Raw genomic sequence first — 20,321 nt, 5'->3', positions numbered from 1 at the left:
GAGGAGATTCAGATGTGCCAGTACACACAGAAGAAGCCTTGCTGGGCCCCTATCATATTGCACCCTGAGTTTTCCATATAACTAACAAACTCGACTTTACCATAAGCGTGAATGCTGTGAGAGTCATAGGCCAATGGTGGATTGAGACCGTCTTCTAGGTCTTCCGGAAGACGGTCAGAGTTTAAAGTTTACAATGACGAGTATCTAATTTTTTTTCTGTTGGAAAACCATCAAAAATGGAGGATCAATCAACAAGGATAACTTGGAATACTGTCAGAAAATATCTCAGGATCCGCCCCTGTGTAAGTTGCGATGCAGTAACTGTGATACGTAGGGTTTATAGCACAGATCTATACAACTGGCATTAAAATGTGCAAATCCCCGCTGTCAAAGTTCGTCTGCTGTGGATGGAAATAGTCTTGTAAACTCTGGAGACTCCTTGATTTTACTTAAGTATGAGAAGGCAAAGTTAAAAACATTTTGCCCAGGAGAGAGGGGCAAATATGGACGATTTTCCTGCGTCTGCCGACACTCAGGGTGCTAGAAGATGCCATATCCTATATCGTGGCCGTGAGCAGCGCGTATGGCTCAGCCTTTAATATTAAGGAACGTCACAGTTCAACATTTGCATCTAGGTTAGCGGCACCTCTTCCGTTAGCTTGCCGTTGATCGCGGAGGAGACTTAACTGGGCGTTTTCTCGGAGACGATTTCGTGATTCCTATTTTTGTGGCTAACTCAAGATGCAGACTTGCTGCGGTTGTTGGAATCTTTTGCAAGGGTCCAGGGCCAGCGGAATATGGACGCTGGTAGGTGAATTTATGTTGTTAATGATCGAGAAAAAGGCTTTGACTATTCAAGTGACTTCAACCACCAGCTCTTAGAACCGTTAAGTGGTCGCACGCGAAACAAACGTAATGGTAGGCTTATTTATTCCTTTTATAGCGCATATCATTTTTGAGGTAACAAAAGCAAGGTCTGATTACGTTCTTGTTGGTATGTCAAGTAAGTTACGACTCTTGACTATTTTCCGTAGTGAAAAGGATGCTGCCTTACAAATGTTGTTAATTTGCTTTTCAAAAATTCCAGCTGAATAAAAAATCACACCTCAAATTTGCCAGACCTTCTGATGTTTTCACAGGTACATTACAAATGCGAACGTGTTGGTTGTAGAACAGGCGATTTTAGTTTAACTGCCATATTAAAAGCACGCCTGTTCAAGAGCATTCACGCTCGGATCCCATTAATGCGTTTCATATATAATTTATATTTATCTTAGTGTCATCAGCCAAAATGGCTGTCTGAATTCGAAGCTTGCATTTGTAAATGATGAAACACAAACTGAATAAATTATGAATCACACGAAGACGCTTAAAGGATTTTTAATATAATGTACTTACAACGCACAATCCGGCGGCATCTTTTTCTCCATATTGTATTTATATATATTCAGTTTGTGTTTCATCATTTCCAAATACAAACTTCGAATTCAGACAGCCATTTTGACTGATGACACTATATATATATATAATATATATATATATATAAACAAATCAAAAAGCACCACACAACAAACATTTATCTCCAAATTGTGTACTGTTGAACACAATAAGCTTGTTTTACTCATTAGGGTTCGTATTTGCTTTAAAAAAAGATTTCACACATATGGGTTTCAACAGATCTAGTGAATAAGTCTTTCATCTTTTTGCCTGTTTTATATATATTTTGATAACATCCCTTTTTTCTGGTTTCAATAGGTTGCCGGCATACTGAATCTGCTATGGTACATCTACCAAGCTGCCTCAAACAGTGAGTTTGGAATCAATTCAACTATTCAATTATAGAACATTGTAAAGCATACGCTTTGAAAGAGCATGCGCGCGTTACCCGGATGGTCATGGCTTAGTGAATTCTACGCATTTTCATTCAGTTCCCGTCTATTCGGGCGCTACACTATTGTTTATGACACGTATGAGACCCACGCATTATGATCTCCGGGTATCTGTCTATATGTGTGATAATTTTTAAGAAATATCCTTGAGAGATTGTTGGTACTACTAATTTATTGTATTTATTGGGGCAGTTGAGTGAGACTCGTGTATCGAGTCAATGCGACTGTAACAATTTGATCCATAGCCCGAAACACCGGATAAAAATATCTACAAGAAAGCCGTCGTGTAATTGTGTAGAGTAGTCGACCCATAAGAGCTAAATTTCATTACACTGCTTTATTTTCATATTTCAAGAGTTTGGATTTTGTAATATTGCACTATGAAAAAACATAATTTTCGTTTTTCAGCACGGTCGTCAATTAGTTGGAACACTTTCCTGGGCATTGCTCTGCTAGTAATTTGGATTATTACTTCCATCATTTTGTTGGTCGGATTATCCCAGGTAGGTCTATAAAATTGTTAGTATTTTAATTATATTGTACATCACTATTTCTGGAGAGCCCCAGCTTAGCTTGGAAGAAGTATGGAGGTAAAAAAGGCACAACATTCCATGCTCTTGCCAGCCGTGTGGCGTAAACGGAACGTCCCTTTTTCGTGTGCTTCTGTCCAGCAAAACATAAAAGGAGGGGGCAGGACCAACCCTCCCCACTCTTGATAACAATGACCTGCCAATGAAACACAAAGTCAAAATTCAAATTTAAAAAGCGTCAGTTCAGTAATCAATGCGTTGTGAGCAGAAGTAATGGCATTTTGTTATTTTCTGGGTCAAGCAGACGAGCATAAAAAGGGCATGCATAACGAACATTCGTGTGCCTTCCAGGCTGGAATTCTTCCAATTTTGGGCGGGGATTGATTATCCAAATTCCATTTTTGCTAGGCACCTCTACTTCGACCAAAGAATCTATTTTCATGTTACCGTATGATTAAAATCTGGGATTTTTGTCTAGAGAGAAAGTTACTTTAGTTGATCAGTGATGTCGTCACTGAAATAGGAGTCGCAAAATGTTGCATTAGATAGTTTTGACCATTTTTTTTTGCCAACATACCATGGTCAGGAATATTGTACACATGTAAGTGATACATCACCATCAAAAGAGGAACAAATACCCCTTGGTTTATCTGAGTCAAGCTGATTTGATCTAGTACCAAGACGCCATCCTGTTTTTATCTATATACAACTGCCTTCCCCAAGACCTTGCTCCACTTTCGACCAGCGTTCTGATACGGGTATGCAGCCTTCGCTCGCTGAAAGGTCGCTTTGAAAGACGGGGCAAGGAACACGCCTTTGGTTCGGACTGTCAAAAATGATTTACCCCATTCGCAGCTGCGCATGTGTTGTTTCGACTCAAGAGTTTTTTAGGCGTTTTGACAATGTCACTTGCAGTATGTACGTGTGCAATGTTTGGTATGTGTGCACTAGTATATAGGCCTATATATAAGAATTAGTCAGCACGGCCAAACTATTTCAATCGTCTACTGCATCAGTGGTGATTGTAAATATCTGGAACTTTTTTGTGATTAACTAGGATGGAAATCCATTATCTAAAAGGGAGTGTTTTATTTTTCATGTTTCTTTTTTACAAAATACGGGATTATTAAAGCCTGTGGAATTCGGTCAATTATATTTTATCAGTCTTAGAGCCCAGTGACTAATCATCGGATTGGTTAGATTTTAAAATGATTGTTATCCGAGACCTTTGACATATTAATCTCCAAAAGGTAAAATTCAGCCACCGAGGATGTATTGATAGCTTGCCCTGTATGGAGACGTATTGATAGCTTGCCCTGTATGGAGACCTAGTTTTTTACAGAGGAACAATGCGAACACTTTGAGTGTGTCCAAAACGCCATCTCTGAGAATAACATTTTGATGATTAATGTATTTTAATAATTAAAATCGTTTATTGAAATACTTCAACCTCGTGGTTGCAAATATGAATAAAATTTCATTATTTTTTATTAACATTATTATTATTATTATTATTAGTAGTAGTAGTAGACTACCAAGTATCTAATTGCATAAAATTGCTGGTGTGTCTATTGAAAACACTAGCACAGAACCGTCGGAAATATACACGAGGTGATAATGAGGGAGGAGATTTCTAGGCACCGAAAACACAACCACGTTTTGTTTTTATGGAGCACTCACCGCCGGCCTGCTGACCTTCCATCAGCTGTGATCTACACCGACAGATACAGGAAATCAGAAACCCACGTCACGTTGAGAAGAAAACGATAGAAAAGGTGGCTTGAACTGATACACGTCGGCCCTTTGTTATTTACTAGTTTTTGTTTTGGTGGAATCCGTATATAGCCAATAGCCAATAATAATATACAGACGCAATGGTGGTACTAGTATGGGTATCTTGGACCCGTCATAGATAGATAGATAGATAGAAGTTTTATTTAGACTGGGTTCCCATGCCTAGATCGATCCATCTGGATCGGTCTAACTCCCTGGGAAGTCTCACTAAATTTCTATCAACTAACCGGCTTAAATTTCTGTCACGCCTACCAAATCAGCTAGGGGGTAAAGATAATTAACCACTAAGAGCTTTACTTGGCATGACTGACATTTAACCCGGTTAAGTTGATGGCAATTTAGTGAGACTCCCCAGGGAGATAGATCGATCCAAATATCTGCTGGAATGGGCCCTTATTCTGAATTGTTAGCATCAGAACAAGAAATAAAGGAAACATGTATTGGGTCCGAGGTATATACATGTGTACAACATATATTAAAGGCACTGATATGTCGTATTTTCTTTCAGAGTAACCGTTACATGTTTCTTCCTTGGCTCATCGTGACTGGGTTAATCTGCCTCTTTCAGTTAATCACCCTCATATACTTCATCATTGTTGCTAGTAAGTATCTTCGGTGTTATCAAGATTTTTTGTTCTTAATTCTCTCCTTGTCTTTTTGTTTAAAATTTCTCTTCTCTCTTTTCTCTCTTATTTTCTCTTTTCTTTTTTGCTCTAGTGTGTGTGTGTGTACTCTAATTATCCCTGAGAATGTAACATAAAACATGTTCTAGGGGAATCAAACGTTAGAGATCAACCATGGCAATAACATATATTATACACAAGTGGAGGAAAATGCTTGGTTGGTTTTTTTTTTTTATTTTATTTTTAAAAATTATTTGATTTTCTTTACAGTCGTGGCTCCAATTTTCTGGATAACTGTGGTTATTGCAGCGATAATTCTGGCTCTAAATGTAAGTATGTCTCCTCTAACTATTCCTTGTCTCGCAGATATTCTAAAGGTGTATATTTTCTAATAATGATGGTATTGAAATGCATGAACTGCAAAACAAATAGTTGCAATAGTAAAAGCAGTCTAGACAGCTAACAACGTTAACTCGTATCATTATAAGCTGAGTCAAATAATAATAACAATAACGTCATGACTGCCGCTATTGGAAAAGAAGTTGAAATGGAAACTTTATTGATTAAAACTACCACAAATCCTGTGTTAGAAGAATGGTAGTGCTAGGAATGGACGTCCGGGTTCCATATGATTAGTACAGGTTAGGGTTAGTCCGAGAATGGGGTGGGGTGGGGGGTGGGGGGGGGGTGGGGGGTTATGGCACGAATGTCACCTGTACAAAGTAATGGGAAATGGACTACGGTTCCTAGCGGACTGCCATTCCTGTCACACCGGTACATGGTACTGGCATGGTCAATTATTTGTCGACATACACGACTGCATACTGATACGGGTCACTGGCATAAATACAGACAGATAACATGTTCACTGATGCATTATAACAGAAAGAAAACGAATAAATTGTATCAGACTAAACACTAGACGATTTCCTCTAGCAATTTTCACAGCTAATACGGCCCTGCATACAGTAGCAAATGCAAATGTACAAAATGTTAACAAAAGCGCTAGATTATAGGGGATAATAAATAGGATTGATGATTAATGTTTTTAAATAATGCCTCCATGGTCGACACGTCTGCCACAAACCCAGCAAACATTGAACGTTATTAAAGCGTTACCATAACGTTATTATGACCAAAGAACGTTATGGTCACGTTATGGTAACGTTATAAAACGTCATAAAATCCTTCTCCTCGTTTATTGAGAATCTTTTTTATTTTTTCCTTTTAGATCTACGCCATGGTCTGTGTATCTTTCTACTACCAGCAATTAGTTGATGGCGGCGTCCAACCAAAAGTGTAGATCCGCACAGAATGAGTAGGCGCCTTCCCATTGGTAAAAAGAGAGGCCGTTTTTGTACGTGCATGTAGTCTGATTCAATAACCGTTCCGTAATGTTATATGTAGGTTTAGGCTAGAATAGTTTTTAGACTTGGGTCAAATTGTAATCATTTAATGTACGAGTAGCATTATAGGTGATTCATGCCAATTACACAAAGCCCTTGTCTTTTATAGAGACTAATTGAGATATTACCCAAGAACATATTGTATTGTATTGTATAGATGGTGAAGAATGGGTTTATGTTAATATTTTAGGCATCTATTGGCATTTTTATATATAGGAAATAGGAAGATTAGTTGTTTGGTATTTTCAGTATCTTAATAGATATTTTGCTTACAAAGTAGACGAGAGAGATTCAATCTATACGTTTCTAGCAGGTTGGTTCCTACTGGACCAGAACTGAAAGTTTATAAACGGCAAGTATGCGACGGGACCTTTTAATTAGCATTAATCTTTTTGTAGATAAGGTGCCTTAGTGGAGAAAAATATTTTATTTTTTCATGATACATATATTTTCTCATAATTTTTCTTATCGCTTACAAAGGCATAGATATACATATTGTGTTTTGATAAAAAATTTACATCTTGCTGTTTGTGATGAGAACTTTAAAAAAAGTAGCCAGCTTAAGAGGTATATATTGTTTGAAGCATGCATTTCCAATTTCATCTAACAGAAATGTTTTTCAACTGCAAAATATGTAACATCATGTAGACAAAAGGATTTTTACAATTTCTTCATTTTAATACCGTTATGGGTTCCTGTATGTTATAGAATGACAGGCAAATGCCGTGATGATTTACAAGCTAATGGTCCGGGAAAACCAGAGCCTTGAGTGGAAATGGTCTCGCTTTGCAATATGTTAGATGATTAAAAGTAGATAAAATCTAAGACCTTTAGATTCCCTTGGTATCGCTGCTGTTGAAAGTATAAACTACATTGAAACAAACTATGTTGCTAGTCCATCATTTATTGCAAGGAATAGAGCTTATGCTCAACCTGTGTAAGAAGTTTTCTCACTGTGCCATTCCACTCCCATTCATCTCTGGGTTGAGCCGTTTACAAATGTGAAATCGCAAGGAACCTGCACATTGAGAGAATTATGCACCCATTTCTGACAGTTAAGTTAAATTGTCTAATTATATTGCCTTTAATTGCTTAAAATGAAAGATTGTCTATTGACATTATTCAGGAAACAATGCTGATTTTTATCAACTTACAAGCACCGTGGTATATGCTGGCTAGAATTGTTTATTTGTATCACATTTTTTTCTACGTAATAATAAAATACTTCCTCGTCACAAATGTGTCTTATCGCTGTGTCTGAAAGCAAGTGCCATTGCCTGGAATTCACTCCAACATGGTGAAAGTTTTCTCAGATAGATAATTGACCATGAGGGCGACCTTTGCAAATAAGGGATTAACGCGTGCAAATTGAAACTGGACATAGCGATACAAAAAAGGTTTTGGTGCGTTTATCTTCAGAATAGTGGAGCCGTTCGTTGTTTGTGAATTGCCAGGTGTGCTACATGCACGTTACGTCTTTCTTTTAGCGATTTAATGTATCAAAAGAATCAATTGGCGGATTATGGGATGGCACAGTAATAATTGGAAAACAAGCATGGCAATTTCGAAGCAAGACTGTTTATTGTACAATATCAGCATACAAAAGTCGTTACAAAATTAGCTGAAATGGATACACGTTATATTGCAGAGTAGAATACAAAAATTACAGGTAAACCCTTCTTTGAAATGTTAGAATTAAAACTTTTTAAAAGTGAACTTTGTAAAAAATACTAAAAACTTCATGAACAGGTGATAGAGTATGCTGTTGCTTTTACAAATATATGCTTAGTGATATGGGGTTAACGTGAACCAGACATAAACCAGGAAATGCAGTATCTTTACCCTGCTCTAAATTTAGAGAAAACACATCTAGCCTTCAGCGAAGACGCACCAAGCTTGGATTCTGACCAACTTTGGTTTAACGGGGTTCACGTGGTCAATACATTTGGTCTTATTGCGCTCCGTTTTAGACGAAAATCAGCTAAAATCTGGGTTTTAAATAATCTAGGACCGAGTCCGAATTGAATTAGAAAAAAAATATTTTGTTTTATGTTTGCACTGCGTCCGGCAAAATGTTTCTACGGTCGTTAAATCAGTTTTCTTACGCATAAACGAAATGATGAAAACATTGTAAATTCAAGCCTTTCCAAGCAAACAATGTCTATATATATCAATCGCATTTTGTCCTGGCATGACGTCATGGTGCGTCAAAAGTGACTTCATTACATAGGCCTAAATGGGTGGATAACAGTCGGCTACATTAGAATAATTCAGTTTTTTATTTTGATAAATTAACGATAAGTTCTGATTACCTCATTTTTTAATTTTAAACACAGTAAAATACCTAAGCGCAACTATATAAACCAGCAAATCCTATTCTTATCTTTAAAAAAAGTCAAATCCTGATCTTGATAGCTTGACATTTATTTCCAAAGTACATAGACGTTCAACACACACACAAAAAAGAAAAAAAAATCAACGCTGCCTAGATGTCTACTACACAGCCCAAGCTGCTGGAGGCCCAGATTGCCTAATATTTGTCCTGCTAAGTAGAAACGGTTTACAACGCATGCGCAGAATTCTTTCAAAATTACGAACGCATGGTGTTTCCTAGCTGTTTGTAGAAATAGATCACTCCTACTAGAGCGTAAATCTGAAAGAAAACAAAAAAAAGATCAAAATTATGTAGTAAGCAGGGATGAGGAGGGGTCATTCCTCTACCTCAACATTTAGTTTTCCATTTTTGAGAAAGATTGAATTTCTTCGAATATTGGTTGCTAATATTCTCTACTGTGAAGCGAAATTATGTTCTGATGAAATTGATAAAACCTGTTTAGGCGAACGTCTGGACTGAATTGAAAACAAATCGAAATCTCATTGGAATAGCAAGTGAGTTAACCATCCCACATAAACTGCATTATCGAAGATCCATGTACTTACGAATAACGCAAGAATAAGTAACCCAATGACAACGCTAAGCCAGTAGCCAGGAGCGTCGACTGTAAAATAAATTGATAAAAGAAAATGATCATATAATCAAACAAAAAAGTTTTGTATACATTGACTCCTCTATTTACATACTATATAACCTCAAACCAGCAAGTGATGAACATGTCTTTACCAAAACCAAACGCCACCAAAATGCAATCAAGATTCCAATGAATTGAGGCAATTTTTCAGATTATACCGTTCGTTTACTTTGCCTTATAAAACCTCCCAAGTGAAAAAGCAGCTTACTTGCCACTATGATATAGAAGATAACTGCCATGGGTTTTAAATATACAATTCGTCTACTTTACATTAAAAAAGTCCTGCATAAAAAGGGCAACTTACTTGCAACTATGATATAGAAGATGATCGCGATGAGTTCGAAGACACACAGCGCTAACGTGGCCACAAACCAGGGCCAGAACCACACTCGGTTATTCTGAAGTCAATAATAATAATATTAATAATAATAATAATATTTACTCATATTGGATTACATGCAAGTTTTTAAAGAGTGATAGAAATTAATACACATTAGGACAATAAAACATAAAAGAAAAATCCACTGATAGAAAATACAAAATCTGAACTGCTTCTTTAAAAGACAAACCACCCAGACCCTATCGTACTAACTTTGGAACGAACTCCTAGGGGATTCTCGCTTAATTGCAATCAACTCAAGCGGATTAGATGTCTGCCCCGCCTGCTGAAGCCGATAAGGGGTAATTAGCTATCGTTTAGCAGTTTTAGTAGGCGTGCCAGATATCGAAGCCGCTTAAGCTGAAAGCAACATAGCGAGAAACCCTTGGAGATGGACCAATCCTGTTGGATCGATCTAGTATGGGAATGGGGTCTTACCTTAGAGATGCCGATCATGAGCAGCACAGATGCCACGACTATGAAGGCGGCAAAGATGATCCCCAGGTAGAAGGCCCATCCTCCACCTGTGTTCACACCGAAGTATGAGCCTGCCCCTTGTCGGTCTCTCTCACTAACTGAAAGAAAAGTTAAAACCGTGGTCAGTAGAACTTAAGTTGCTTGTACATACGGGATAATTCCGAGCCAGTGTGACAGGAATGGAAGTCCGCTAATATCCGTAGTTCGTTTCCCATTACTTAATTTGTACAGGTGTCATTCTTCCCATATAAATACCCTATTACACTCCGACTTACCCTTACCTGTACTTATTATATGGGACAACTGACTGCCATTCCTAGGGCTACCATTTCTGCCACACCGGCAAGGAAGGAACGCCCTTTAGTGGCAAGAATTCTGTTTGGTCCCAGTGGGCTTTAGAAGTACGGTAACTGTACAGTATTACTCGGGCATGGTTATATATGTATATAGTTATACAATTACCCAGACAAAACCATGGCAGTTAAGTACTATTTCTCAGGCAGAGAAGGAGATAACCAGCGCTTCCATTCGGAGGTGTTTTCAATCTCAAGTTTCCGATGCTTCAATTTAAGTTTTCGTATATGCCCCCTCCCCTTTCGATTATGTGCACGCGTGGAAATGGGGAACAGAAACAAAGAGAAAAAAGAGTTGACGTGTTTGATAAGATTAAAATATTAATGTTTACCTGCGACCGCCTCGTATATGTACCATGCCAAAGAGAGGATACCAATGACCTGAAATGCAAAAATAAAAAAATAAATAAATAAACAAACAAAGAAAGAAAGAAAGAAAGAAAGAAAGAAAGAAAGAAAGAAAAATGATAATAATAAGAAAAAACTATGATAATGGATAACATTACAAGGAACAGCAAGAAAGTATACGTAGTAGAACTTTTTTGACATTTCGTAATACCAAATAGTGATTCAGCCGACCTCAATTGCACAGCAACGAGCACCTCGGTGTTACATTTTACTGGTTGGGTATATCATTTCTTTAATTTAGAAAATTTAGAATTCTACTCAATTAAATGTTAGTGCAGACAGAGAGAAAGAAAGAGTAAATTGGTCCTCATGCTTGATACCGGCCAAATATAGCCGTGGGGAAGCCGGAGGCACACAGTTGCTGACAATAAATTTGCTTGTTTTATATAGGTTACCACATTTTTATAGTCTGCCTGTGTGATTCATCGTGACCTTGCATTACAGCAAACTGAATTGCCCTTTGTCCGCCCACGCATAAACATAATGCACAACTAATAGCATAGGATGAGTGCAAATCCACCCGTGCTCTTTAACAAGCACAGACCTGATTATGCATATAGTATATATAGACATAGCAGTCGCTCTGTTTGTATAGGTACGTCTGTCTGTCCGTCTATCTAAGTTTGAAAGGCCGTCTGTCTGTTTGCTGTCTGTTTGTTTATCTGACACTTTGTCTGACTGTCCGTCACCCGCTGACACCGTATATTTCATCCTTACGGGTACCGCCAGCGCATGTCTTCTAAAATTACACATGCGTGCCTGGGATGCTTAAAGCAATAACTTTCACCTAGGCGGTATGTGCGATATGGCTCTGAAACCTGTTCTAATATTTATTGCTGCACAGGTGGAGGAGCACCCTGTGTCTGGAGTCTCAATGTTAATGCTGACGGTTGTGTTAGTAAAGACACGGCGCCTTTCCCCTTCCAAAGATGTTGTCGGCAAAACAACGTCACAGAGAACATCGACATTGGTGAACACCGACATTGGCGAACACCGACTTTAGACAACACCCACGTTGGTGAAAACCCACATCAGAGAACAACGACAATGGTGAAAACCGACACTGGTGAACATCGACATTGGTGAACACCGACTTTAGACAACACCCACGTTGGTAAAAACCCACATCAGAGAACACCGACAATGGTGGAAACCGACACTGGTGAACACTGACATTGGTGAACATCGACATTAGAGAACACCAACATTGGACAACACCGACATTGGTGAACATCGACATCGGTAAACATAGACATTGGTTATCGCGACGTTGGAATACACCGACATTGGTGAAAACCGATATTGGAGAGCACCGACAATAGAGAACACCGACATTGGGGGCAGTAAGGTGCAGAAGCCGATCCAAGGGTACCATCGGCAGATTTCCCCCCGACCCAAGAGCTCTTCCCATGCCCTTTAGTACTCTTCTACCTTCCATGATTTTGGCTCGAGGCAGAGAGGTGCGCAGAAATGCCAAGAGAAGCAATTTGTATATTGTTTTAACACCTGCGGCGGTAATATTATCCTGAGTGGCGTGTTGTAGAAAAAGGAGGGCGTTTGAATTCAACCTTTGCCGTTCATCTAGGCGGGAATGAAAAACAACACCCATTTAGTGTAAACATACAGAAGATAGTAGAAAACGGATTTTTAGATAGAATTACATTTACAACCAATTATCATAAATGCTTTAAAAAAACTCATTTCTTTATTTTGATTTTTCTTGAGTTAAAAAAAACAAGACGTTCAATATATCGTTCTTAAACACTCCCCATCTGTGCATAATTGAATTAATTGTGAACGTGGCATTATCAGAATAACTGTTTTTGAAGATTAAAATATTTCTATTTAATTGCCATAGATAGAGCACCTACATCAAGGCATTATTGCACCAAATTATCTGTGACTTTATGCTCATTATTATTATTATTATTACTATTATAATAATTATTATTATTATTATAGTCTTCCATGCCTCAAAATTGAAAAAGATGAGCCTTTAAAAAAACAACAGCGGACAACAGAAGACACATAGGCTGGCGTAGGGAAATGCCCTTTTTTGATCAAGCTTCTGAAACAATAGTAATTTTTTTTCTTTTGCAAAACAGGCGTAATGAACAAAAATTTTTAAGTTTGAAATTGTGGGTAAATGATATATTGCTCTACACAATAAGTATTCTAATTATACAAATGAAATAAAGCCTACATTTAAACAATTTTCTTTATTTGGCACTATCACTTCGATTTCCTTTGGAGCATTCACTTATGTAGTTGATGAGATATGATCTTTTACCACCATACAATAGCTACATCAGCGATGCTGATTGGATATCTAACAGTTTGTTAATTATCCTAAATGATGCTAAATCAGCTCCGTTAAGAGGAAAACATTGGCCAGAAAGAGCACATTCCAAGAATCAGCGAAGAATTCATTTAAGGAATAGGTGGCGTATTGATCGCCGAGGCATGCGGTTACTGCTGATAAGAAATTTATTGTCCGGACCGCAGTTCGACCTTTACCGCCGCGAATGTCACTGAAAACAAAAACGTGTTCTGAAAAAAGTGACCTATTTTCCCCCTAATTTCGGCTTGATCTTATTATCTAAAAACGAAGCAATTTTTTGGAGAAGTGGGGCGAATCCAGGGTTCTAGCATGGCGCCAATGAAAACCCCAAGTGAAAGAAATACTGTATACTAAAAACATTGCCTCGTTTCGACTCGTTTTTACGCAGCCATTTGAAATATTCAAAACGAGACCCTGGAGAGAAAGCATTAGCGTGCAATCATCTATTAAACTGGGTTAGATCGCCTCTCTGCGGCTTCCCTACAAATAACAGCAAATGGCAAACCTATCTATCATGCCTGGTTAGATGATACATGTTTACATAGATCCTCTATAGGTCTCCCGGTGTGCTCAAATCTATGGAGGATATTTTGAGTGGGACGCGGTCTCCACGCGCTTGTTGTTCACAGTTTGAAGGCAATGGGCAGGGCCCATGATTAATAGTAAGATACTGTTGTTTATAGCATTTGGAACCGCCTGTACGGCTGCTTATACCGTATGCAATGTAGAGAACTCTACTACACCGCATAATTTTGAAGTCGTCAAATCTAATACACTCATATCTAAAATACATTGGTATAAGGTTTTAATAGAGATATGGTGGAATCAAGACGGTTAGAGGGGTGTGGGAGAGGGGGGTTAAAGTAGATTTCCTAGAACAGTAAGTATTTAACCAGCAAATATTGATCTATTGCTCCCCCCCAGCAAACTACAGAATCAGATTGAACATAATGTATTTGCTTTGAAAAATATCTAAACATCACAGGCTGTTGGTGAGGAGAAATGCATTTTGTGCGAGTTCACACATCTGAAGATAAAACACATTTAGGAATTCCTTTTCCTATCAAGGGCACCAATATCTTATCCCCAGAATCGTTTTCGAGAAACAACACTACTATACGCCCTAGTTTCTAGGGTCGTTTCCTTAGCAAGCAATATCAATTTTTCAAGGCAAAATCTGCTGAAAATGTTTGTAGCCGCACACGCAAAACAGATTGAGATTAAAGTTCAAAGCAAAAATGAAACACGTGCATTCCAATTAAAGAAAAAAGAGTAAGTTACTAGAAGGAAACGAATGGGAAAATAATACTGAAATGTTGCAATTTTGGATAAGTTTTCATATTTCTATTAATAATTGCTAAAATGGAACCAAAAGGAGGATAACATGCCCAAATGTTTACTCAATTTCAATTTTAGTCTTATGAATGTCAAAATATCACCTTACCAGTGTCAGAATTGAACTGGCCCACGATCCTTGTCTAAGATTGCAGCAACAGCAACAGCGTTCCATTTTTGCGACTGCAACGTTGAGCTACGCCCAAAATTATGAAGAGGTAAGGTCACGTCTGCGCAGCGCGGATGAGAGAAGAGCTATTTCACTCCCTCGCGCGATCTCTTCAGTGACGTCATCGTGCGAGCGAAATCCGCCTTGCTCTCAGGTCATGATGAGGGGTAACCTTAGTAACACGAAGGATATGTTTTTGTGGGATGTTTAGGGTTGAGATAAAACAAGCGCTTTGCCACTCAATATCATCTTGCGTGATTGAGTCTACATAACTGTTGAAGGGTATCAAATCTGAAATTGATCGAGATAGATAGAGATTTGTATTGGAGGCCGTGATCCTGTATACTAAAGTAATTAAATTAAATCGCGAATTAAGGGAAATTTACATTGTCGCTTCTGTACGTCGCTCAGCGCACTCTGGCGGTCGTCGTTCAAAGGATTTTCTCTCAGTTCTCCGTTTGGTAACTGCAGGTTCTCCTTATAGAAGATGTGACAGAGCTTTCACCTACCTTAGTAAATGTTTGAGGCACGTATTTTGGTTGACGCAACCGCTCATTGTTTTTAGCTTTGTTATTGAATATGCTTATTAGCTATCGAATGCATACCACAGGGTATATGTATACTTAATTCAGTTATAAAGACATTTCATTTTAATTTAAATATACTGAAAAAAATATCCAGTAGCTTAAGCAAGTTTGTTTTCGTACAGTCACTTGTTCTTATTGTTCAATAAGTTGAAGTGTTTAAAATATATTTTAGAATATTAATGAAGGTTTGTACGAGGCGTAAATGAAAATAATTTGCTAGATTATCATAAAAGCATTTCTCTTTAATAAGGAGTGATTTTACATACATGTATATTGGTGCATTGTCCTCTTGTGTTTGAAACAGTGCCAGGCCTTACAAAAGGATTAGGCGTTTACTAACACTACCGGCAGATCTAACCCATATATTAACCACCTAACCCACAAATTAACCAGCACTACCAGAGCGAATGAATGTTAGTGCTAGGTGTCAATTTGTTGGTGCTAAATAATTTTACGCTGTGTTGGTTCATTTGTGGGTGAGGTGGTTAATATAGGTGTTAGTGCTAAAAGGTCTGCGGGTAGTGTCAGTAAATGCCCAATCCGTTGATAAGGCCTGAGTGTGTAAATGATAACGATGCCGTTTCAGAGAGAATTTTGGAACATTAAATTGTTAGTTAAATAAATAAATCTTTTGGAAGTGTTTAAGCAGGCCGTGTAAAGAGTACAGATCTGATCTATTCCGTTTGACCTTTTGATTTTTAGTTTCAATTAGGCGCTCGGAAAGAGTTACTTGGAGCGAGCGATATACAATAAAATGTGAACTTGAACAAGAGTGCTATACCGCCCTAGAGCAATAAGGGTAGATAATTGCGCGAAGGTGAAGGTGTTAGCACATTTTGTTTGTGCTATCACCGTTTGATGGATTGTTGCATAATTAACATGGCAATGGCAAGCATTATTTTATGCAGTTACATTTAATATTATATCAGTGAAGACGCAATTAAGTTCTTCGTCCCAAAATTCTTTCACAAAAAAATCTGCATCTATTGAGCTATAAATAGTTATTTGTGCTGTGAAAAAAAACAAATAATGAACTTGGATATGGACGCACGGTTATAGGAAAGCAGAATTCGATATAGGCAAGATTCCTAGTCATATTTGCCGTGACTTTACTTTTTTTATGGGATAGCAAGCTAAATAGTTCCATGTTGGAAAACAGCAATGCAGGTCAGGAAGACGCTAGAGGGTCTTCAGACACAGCTTAAAACTGACATTGATGTGGATCCAACTTAGGCCACCATGCAGTCCCTCCAGAAAGTAAGTCTACCAATAGGCTGAATGTTCTCCCTAGCCTACGCCGAACAAAAGAAAACCTGAACTCCAGGGGGAGGGGAGGGGGGTTTTGTGGTTTTGAAACCTTCTTCATGAGCACCCGAATAGCGACATTATGCACCAAAGGGTGCCAAATTCCTTCAGGGTGACAAATTAACTTAATTCTACAAGTGATTGAATTGGCAGATACACACTCTTAATGTAAGGCTTCATTCAGAACAGGGGACTAACTAGTCCGAGGGTCAAATATGGCCGACACTCTTGAATACTTCCCCAAGGGATATCTATTCAATACGTGTCTATTAGCGGATTAGGCGGCAAGCTTTATAGTGGGTCGCCATATTTGACTCTCAGATTAGGTAGTCCCCTATTCTGAATGGGGCCTTAGTCTGTGTGGACTTCCTGCAATATATGTATAGGCATCAAATCTGTGGATTAAGTTTTATCTTAAGTAAAGGGGAGATTATAAAGACAAATGTGTCCTACTGCTGTGGAGAAATCTCTTTTAAGATTTACAAAAAAATCTAATAAAGAAATGTCCTCACCCCATGACGTTATTTAGATTTACACCAAGCCTTCTTTTTTTGGAAAGAACGTAGGTCACTACGTTGGTCACTTTGTTGATCACGATTCCTTTTGCCATATTTCAACCTTATTTGTTTCAAATTTAAAACATCAGAAAGATTGAACATATATGTACAATAATGGTTTCTTTCTTAGTCTGGATTTTTATCTGAATGAAAATGAGTTAAAACAAAACAAAAATTGGCCTGAATCAAATTGTTTTAAAGTACCTCACAGTGAATATGCGTTTGTGGTAAGTGAGAGATAGAATGTAGTAAAGATCACTCACGAGCCATTCCAAAGAGTATTTCATATTGAAACAACATTAACATCCATACATCAGAAGGCACGATAGCCTAGGGCCCATAGTTTATAATGATGGCCCACGAAAAATGACCATTAATAGACCATTCAGCGTTCCACATCGCTTGCCCATTTGTCATAAGCCAAAGAAAAGACGAGCCATGGTATGTGGTGGAGATGTCTAATGCTCGTGTTTCCTCGATTTTCTATCTGACTGGATGAAAACAACAGCTGGGAAAACAGGCCTATACTATAAACTGAAGAACGACTTAATCAGTTTTTTTTTTAAAGATTACTGGTTAATCAATTCGCCATGTGATATTCTATCATCACAACGAAGCTCCCACCCCTCAATTTTTTTTTTTATCTTTTCAAATCCGCCAGAGGAACGGGCTTTTTTTAATCTATAGTTTGAAACGCCCCTCACAAACCCCTTTTCAGCTACCAGTCGCAAATAAAGTAAAGAAGCAGAGATCGTATCCACCACCTTCAGTAAACTGAATCAGTGTGTAACACATTTTACAGCCAATCTTGCGGGTCGTCTTGACCTGATGAGCAGCAGGCATCCTAGAGACTTTATCCCATCGTCCGCTGCGAGTGCGTGTTTGTTTGAGCATGTGCGTGTGTGCTTGTGTGTGTGTTCTATTGTACATGTTTGCGCGTGCCCTTGTTTGTACACACGTGCGTCAGCGTTATTTGCAGACAGCGTATTTTTGGAGCCTCTAGCAGTGCCACAGAAAAAAAAAAAGAAAAAAAAAGATAAAAAAGTCTACTTTATCAGAATCCTATACCAAAGTCGTATGAGCGTTATTGCTTACAAGTGGCCCTAAAGAGCTTTTAAGAAAACATCACTGTACTCGAGTGTATCTATATGTGAGCCAGTTCACGTTACTGCTGACATTCCCATATCCTCTCTATCACTTCCACTTGACCTTTACCCTGGTTATAAAGCTTCTTTCAGTGACATATATGTTATATTTATAAATTCACTTGTGAGTCCTGCCTCCATCTTTTAAAAGTTTTCTCCCATTGTGTTAAAAGCTCCGTAAGGGAATTTGATAATTGTTTTTTTTAACGAAATGAATTGCATATCACAAGTTTCTTTGTAGTCCCGACTGACAAGAAGAATATAATAGAAATCTCATGCGAATTATATCTGTTACAGAAAAAAGTCATTATGACCTTATGGTAATCAGGGTGCAATTCTTTTAGACAAGAAAAATTACAAGCAAGCCAGCAGTCAAGACAATCAATCTTCTTGATAGCCTAAGAGAACAAAATCATCACCCTGAGTTTCATTGTGTAGTTAAACTCCAAACCTCAAAGAGATTAAAACTTTTTTCAAAGGTGATATTTGAAAATAGACAAATATAGAGGGAAGGAGACGCATCATATGAAATGAAATGTGAAAAACAATATAGACCCAGGGCGCAAAAAAATAAAGCCTCTCACGCTGTTTGCGCAGATTGAACATGTTATCTGGTAAGAAGAGCGCGTGTAGTTGCCGATAACGATGAACTTTTTCGAGCAGGCCATCCGGGAAACGGGAAGTGTCGTCTTCTAGCTGATGGGTCTTAAAAGACCGACGCTCTTAAGATAAAAACAAAATCGGAAAAAGTACAGTTGAACGAGTCGGCGTAGGAGGTGGTTTTCTATTTTTTTCCCTTTTGTGGGTTATTTGACTCAAATAGAGCATACCGGTCATAGCTGATTGATAGCAGACATGAAATTGTGGGAGGATGAAGCTAGGCTGAGCAATATACCAGTCTCGTTTTGGAAGGTGGGATACTGGCAGCGATATCAACGAAACCGAGGTCTCACTCCATCTCCTACATATTACCGTTGCCTGTCGCAAAGGTCGCTTAAAATTAGACGATGTAGGGAGCTTAATTAGTGTTGTTTGCAGACCCGCTTTTGACAAGTTTCTTGATGAGTCACCAAGTCTGCACGGTCCTTCAAACACGACCGCACCAGCTAGGTGAAGATGTGTTAGAGGTGAAAGCTTGCTCAAATGCAATACGTCTCTACCAAATCCTTTAGTTGAGACGGGATAGGTGTATCAGATTGAGTCTGAATCTGGCTAGATGGATCATAGTATTTTAACCAATAAGTACAAAAAAGACCAAGAGAGAGAGAGAGAGAGAGACAGAGAGAATCCAATCTGTTTGATTTTAGAGTGCCTAAACCCGCCAATGGTCATTTTCGGCAATGAAACCCGAACGCAAACAATTATTTTCATATTGGAATTGTGGCTATTCTCCTCTGCCTCCTATAAAAGCTTTTCACCTGCGCCGTCCAGGTATATTTGAATTGTTCTTAACCCACATCAGAGAAGCAATTAAAATGTTTGAGATGAGCAGAGCCGTAGGTAATCATTAGATAGGGTTATCGATTTTCACTGATACATGATATGAACTTGTGCCATGTTGTCATTTTTCTAGAATTACGTGATTTGTCAAAAGCCTACAAAAGGGGCATTTGGTCATAACGGTACACGACTGTCGCTGACATTTATCAGAATTTAAAAAAATGAATTCAATGATTTTTCGTGAGAGAGAGAGAGAGAGAGAGAGAGAGAGAGAGAGAGATTTTATGTCATTAATAATCGATGACTCACACTCGGGTATTCAGGTACAACTATACACGGAAAACCATATTTCCATGAGTGCACCTGGAGGCCTTCATAGAAAACGGAGATTTGGGGACCGAACCCTGCAACGAGACGTCGTCAGTACTCGTCTGTTTTTACCTGGGCCCTCTGTCAGAGTGAGAGTTGTATTAAAAGGAGTGGGGGGAGGGGCAGGGACGGAAAGACATAATATGGGGCGGATCCAGAGATATTTCCTGACAGTCTTCCAAATT

General features: G+C 38.4%; 2 protein-coding genes across 2 annotated transcripts; one reads left to right on the top strand and one right to left on the bottom strand.

Annotated features, from left to right (window-relative positions):
* Positions 1-7,481, top strand: LOC106164388 (uncharacterized). The gene is made up of 6 exons (XM_086997663.1): positions 1-807; positions 1,756-1,807; positions 2,298-2,392; positions 4,722-4,815; positions 5,107-5,165; positions 6,068-7,481. The coding sequence occupies exons 1-6, from the start codon at positions 742-744 to the stop codon at positions 6,137-6,139; spliced, it is 438 nt and encodes a 145-aa protein (XP_086853789.1). The 5' UTR covers positions 1-741; the 3' UTR covers positions 6,140-7,481.
* Positions 7,482-7,804: 323 nt separating this feature from the next.
* LOC106177972 (uncharacterized) lies at positions 7,805-14,837 on the bottom strand. Its single transcript, XM_013560931.2, has 6 exons — positions 14,674-14,837; positions 10,813-10,861; positions 10,089-10,225; positions 9,576-9,669; positions 9,183-9,241; positions 7,805-8,895 (listed from the first exon to the last, which is right to left on the bottom strand). Exons 1-6 carry the CDS (start codon positions 14,737-14,739, stop codon positions 8,833-8,835), a joined length of 468 nt encoding a protein of 155 aa, XP_013416385.1. The 5' UTR covers positions 14,740-14,837; the 3' UTR covers positions 7,805-8,832.
* Between the last annotated feature and the right edge of the window lie 5,484 nt (positions 14,838-20,321).

Source organism: Lingula anatina, chromosome 10 (assembly GCF_051362555.1).
Source record: "Lingula anatina isolate TDL-2025a chromosome 10, LinAna3.0, whole genome shotgun sequence".
Taxonomy (NCBI): Eukaryota; Metazoa; Brachiopoda; class Lingulata; order Lingulida; family Lingulidae; genus Lingula; species Lingula anatina.
The sequence above is the reverse complement of the archived record's forward strand: the minus strand, read 5'-3'. Positions and strand labels throughout refer to the sequence as shown.

Coding starts and splice junctions, on each gene's coding strand:
- LOC106164388 (XM_086997663.1), top strand. CDS start 742: ATGCAGACTTGCTGCGGTTGTTGGAATCTTTTGCAAGGGTCCAGGGCC. Junction 2,393..4,721: donor TGTTGGTCGGATTATCCCAG/GTAGGTCTATAA, acceptor ATTTTCTTTCAG/AGTAACCGTTACATGTTTCT. Junction 4,816..5,106: donor ATACTTCATCATTGTTGCTA/GTAAGTATCTTC, acceptor TTTTCTTTACAG/TCGTGGCTCCAATTTTCTGG.
- LOC106177972 (XM_013560931.2), bottom strand. CDS start 14,739: ATGGAACGCTGTTGCTGTTGCTGCAATCTTAGACAAGGATCGTGGGCC. Junction 10,862..14,673: donor CCAGTTCAATTCTGACACTG/GTAAGGTGATAT, acceptor TTTGCATTTCAG/GTCATTGGTATCCTCTCTTT. Junction 10,226..10,812: donor CATATACGAGGCGGTCGCAG/GTAAACATTAAT, acceptor CTTTTCTTTCAG/TTAGTGAGAGAGACCGACAA.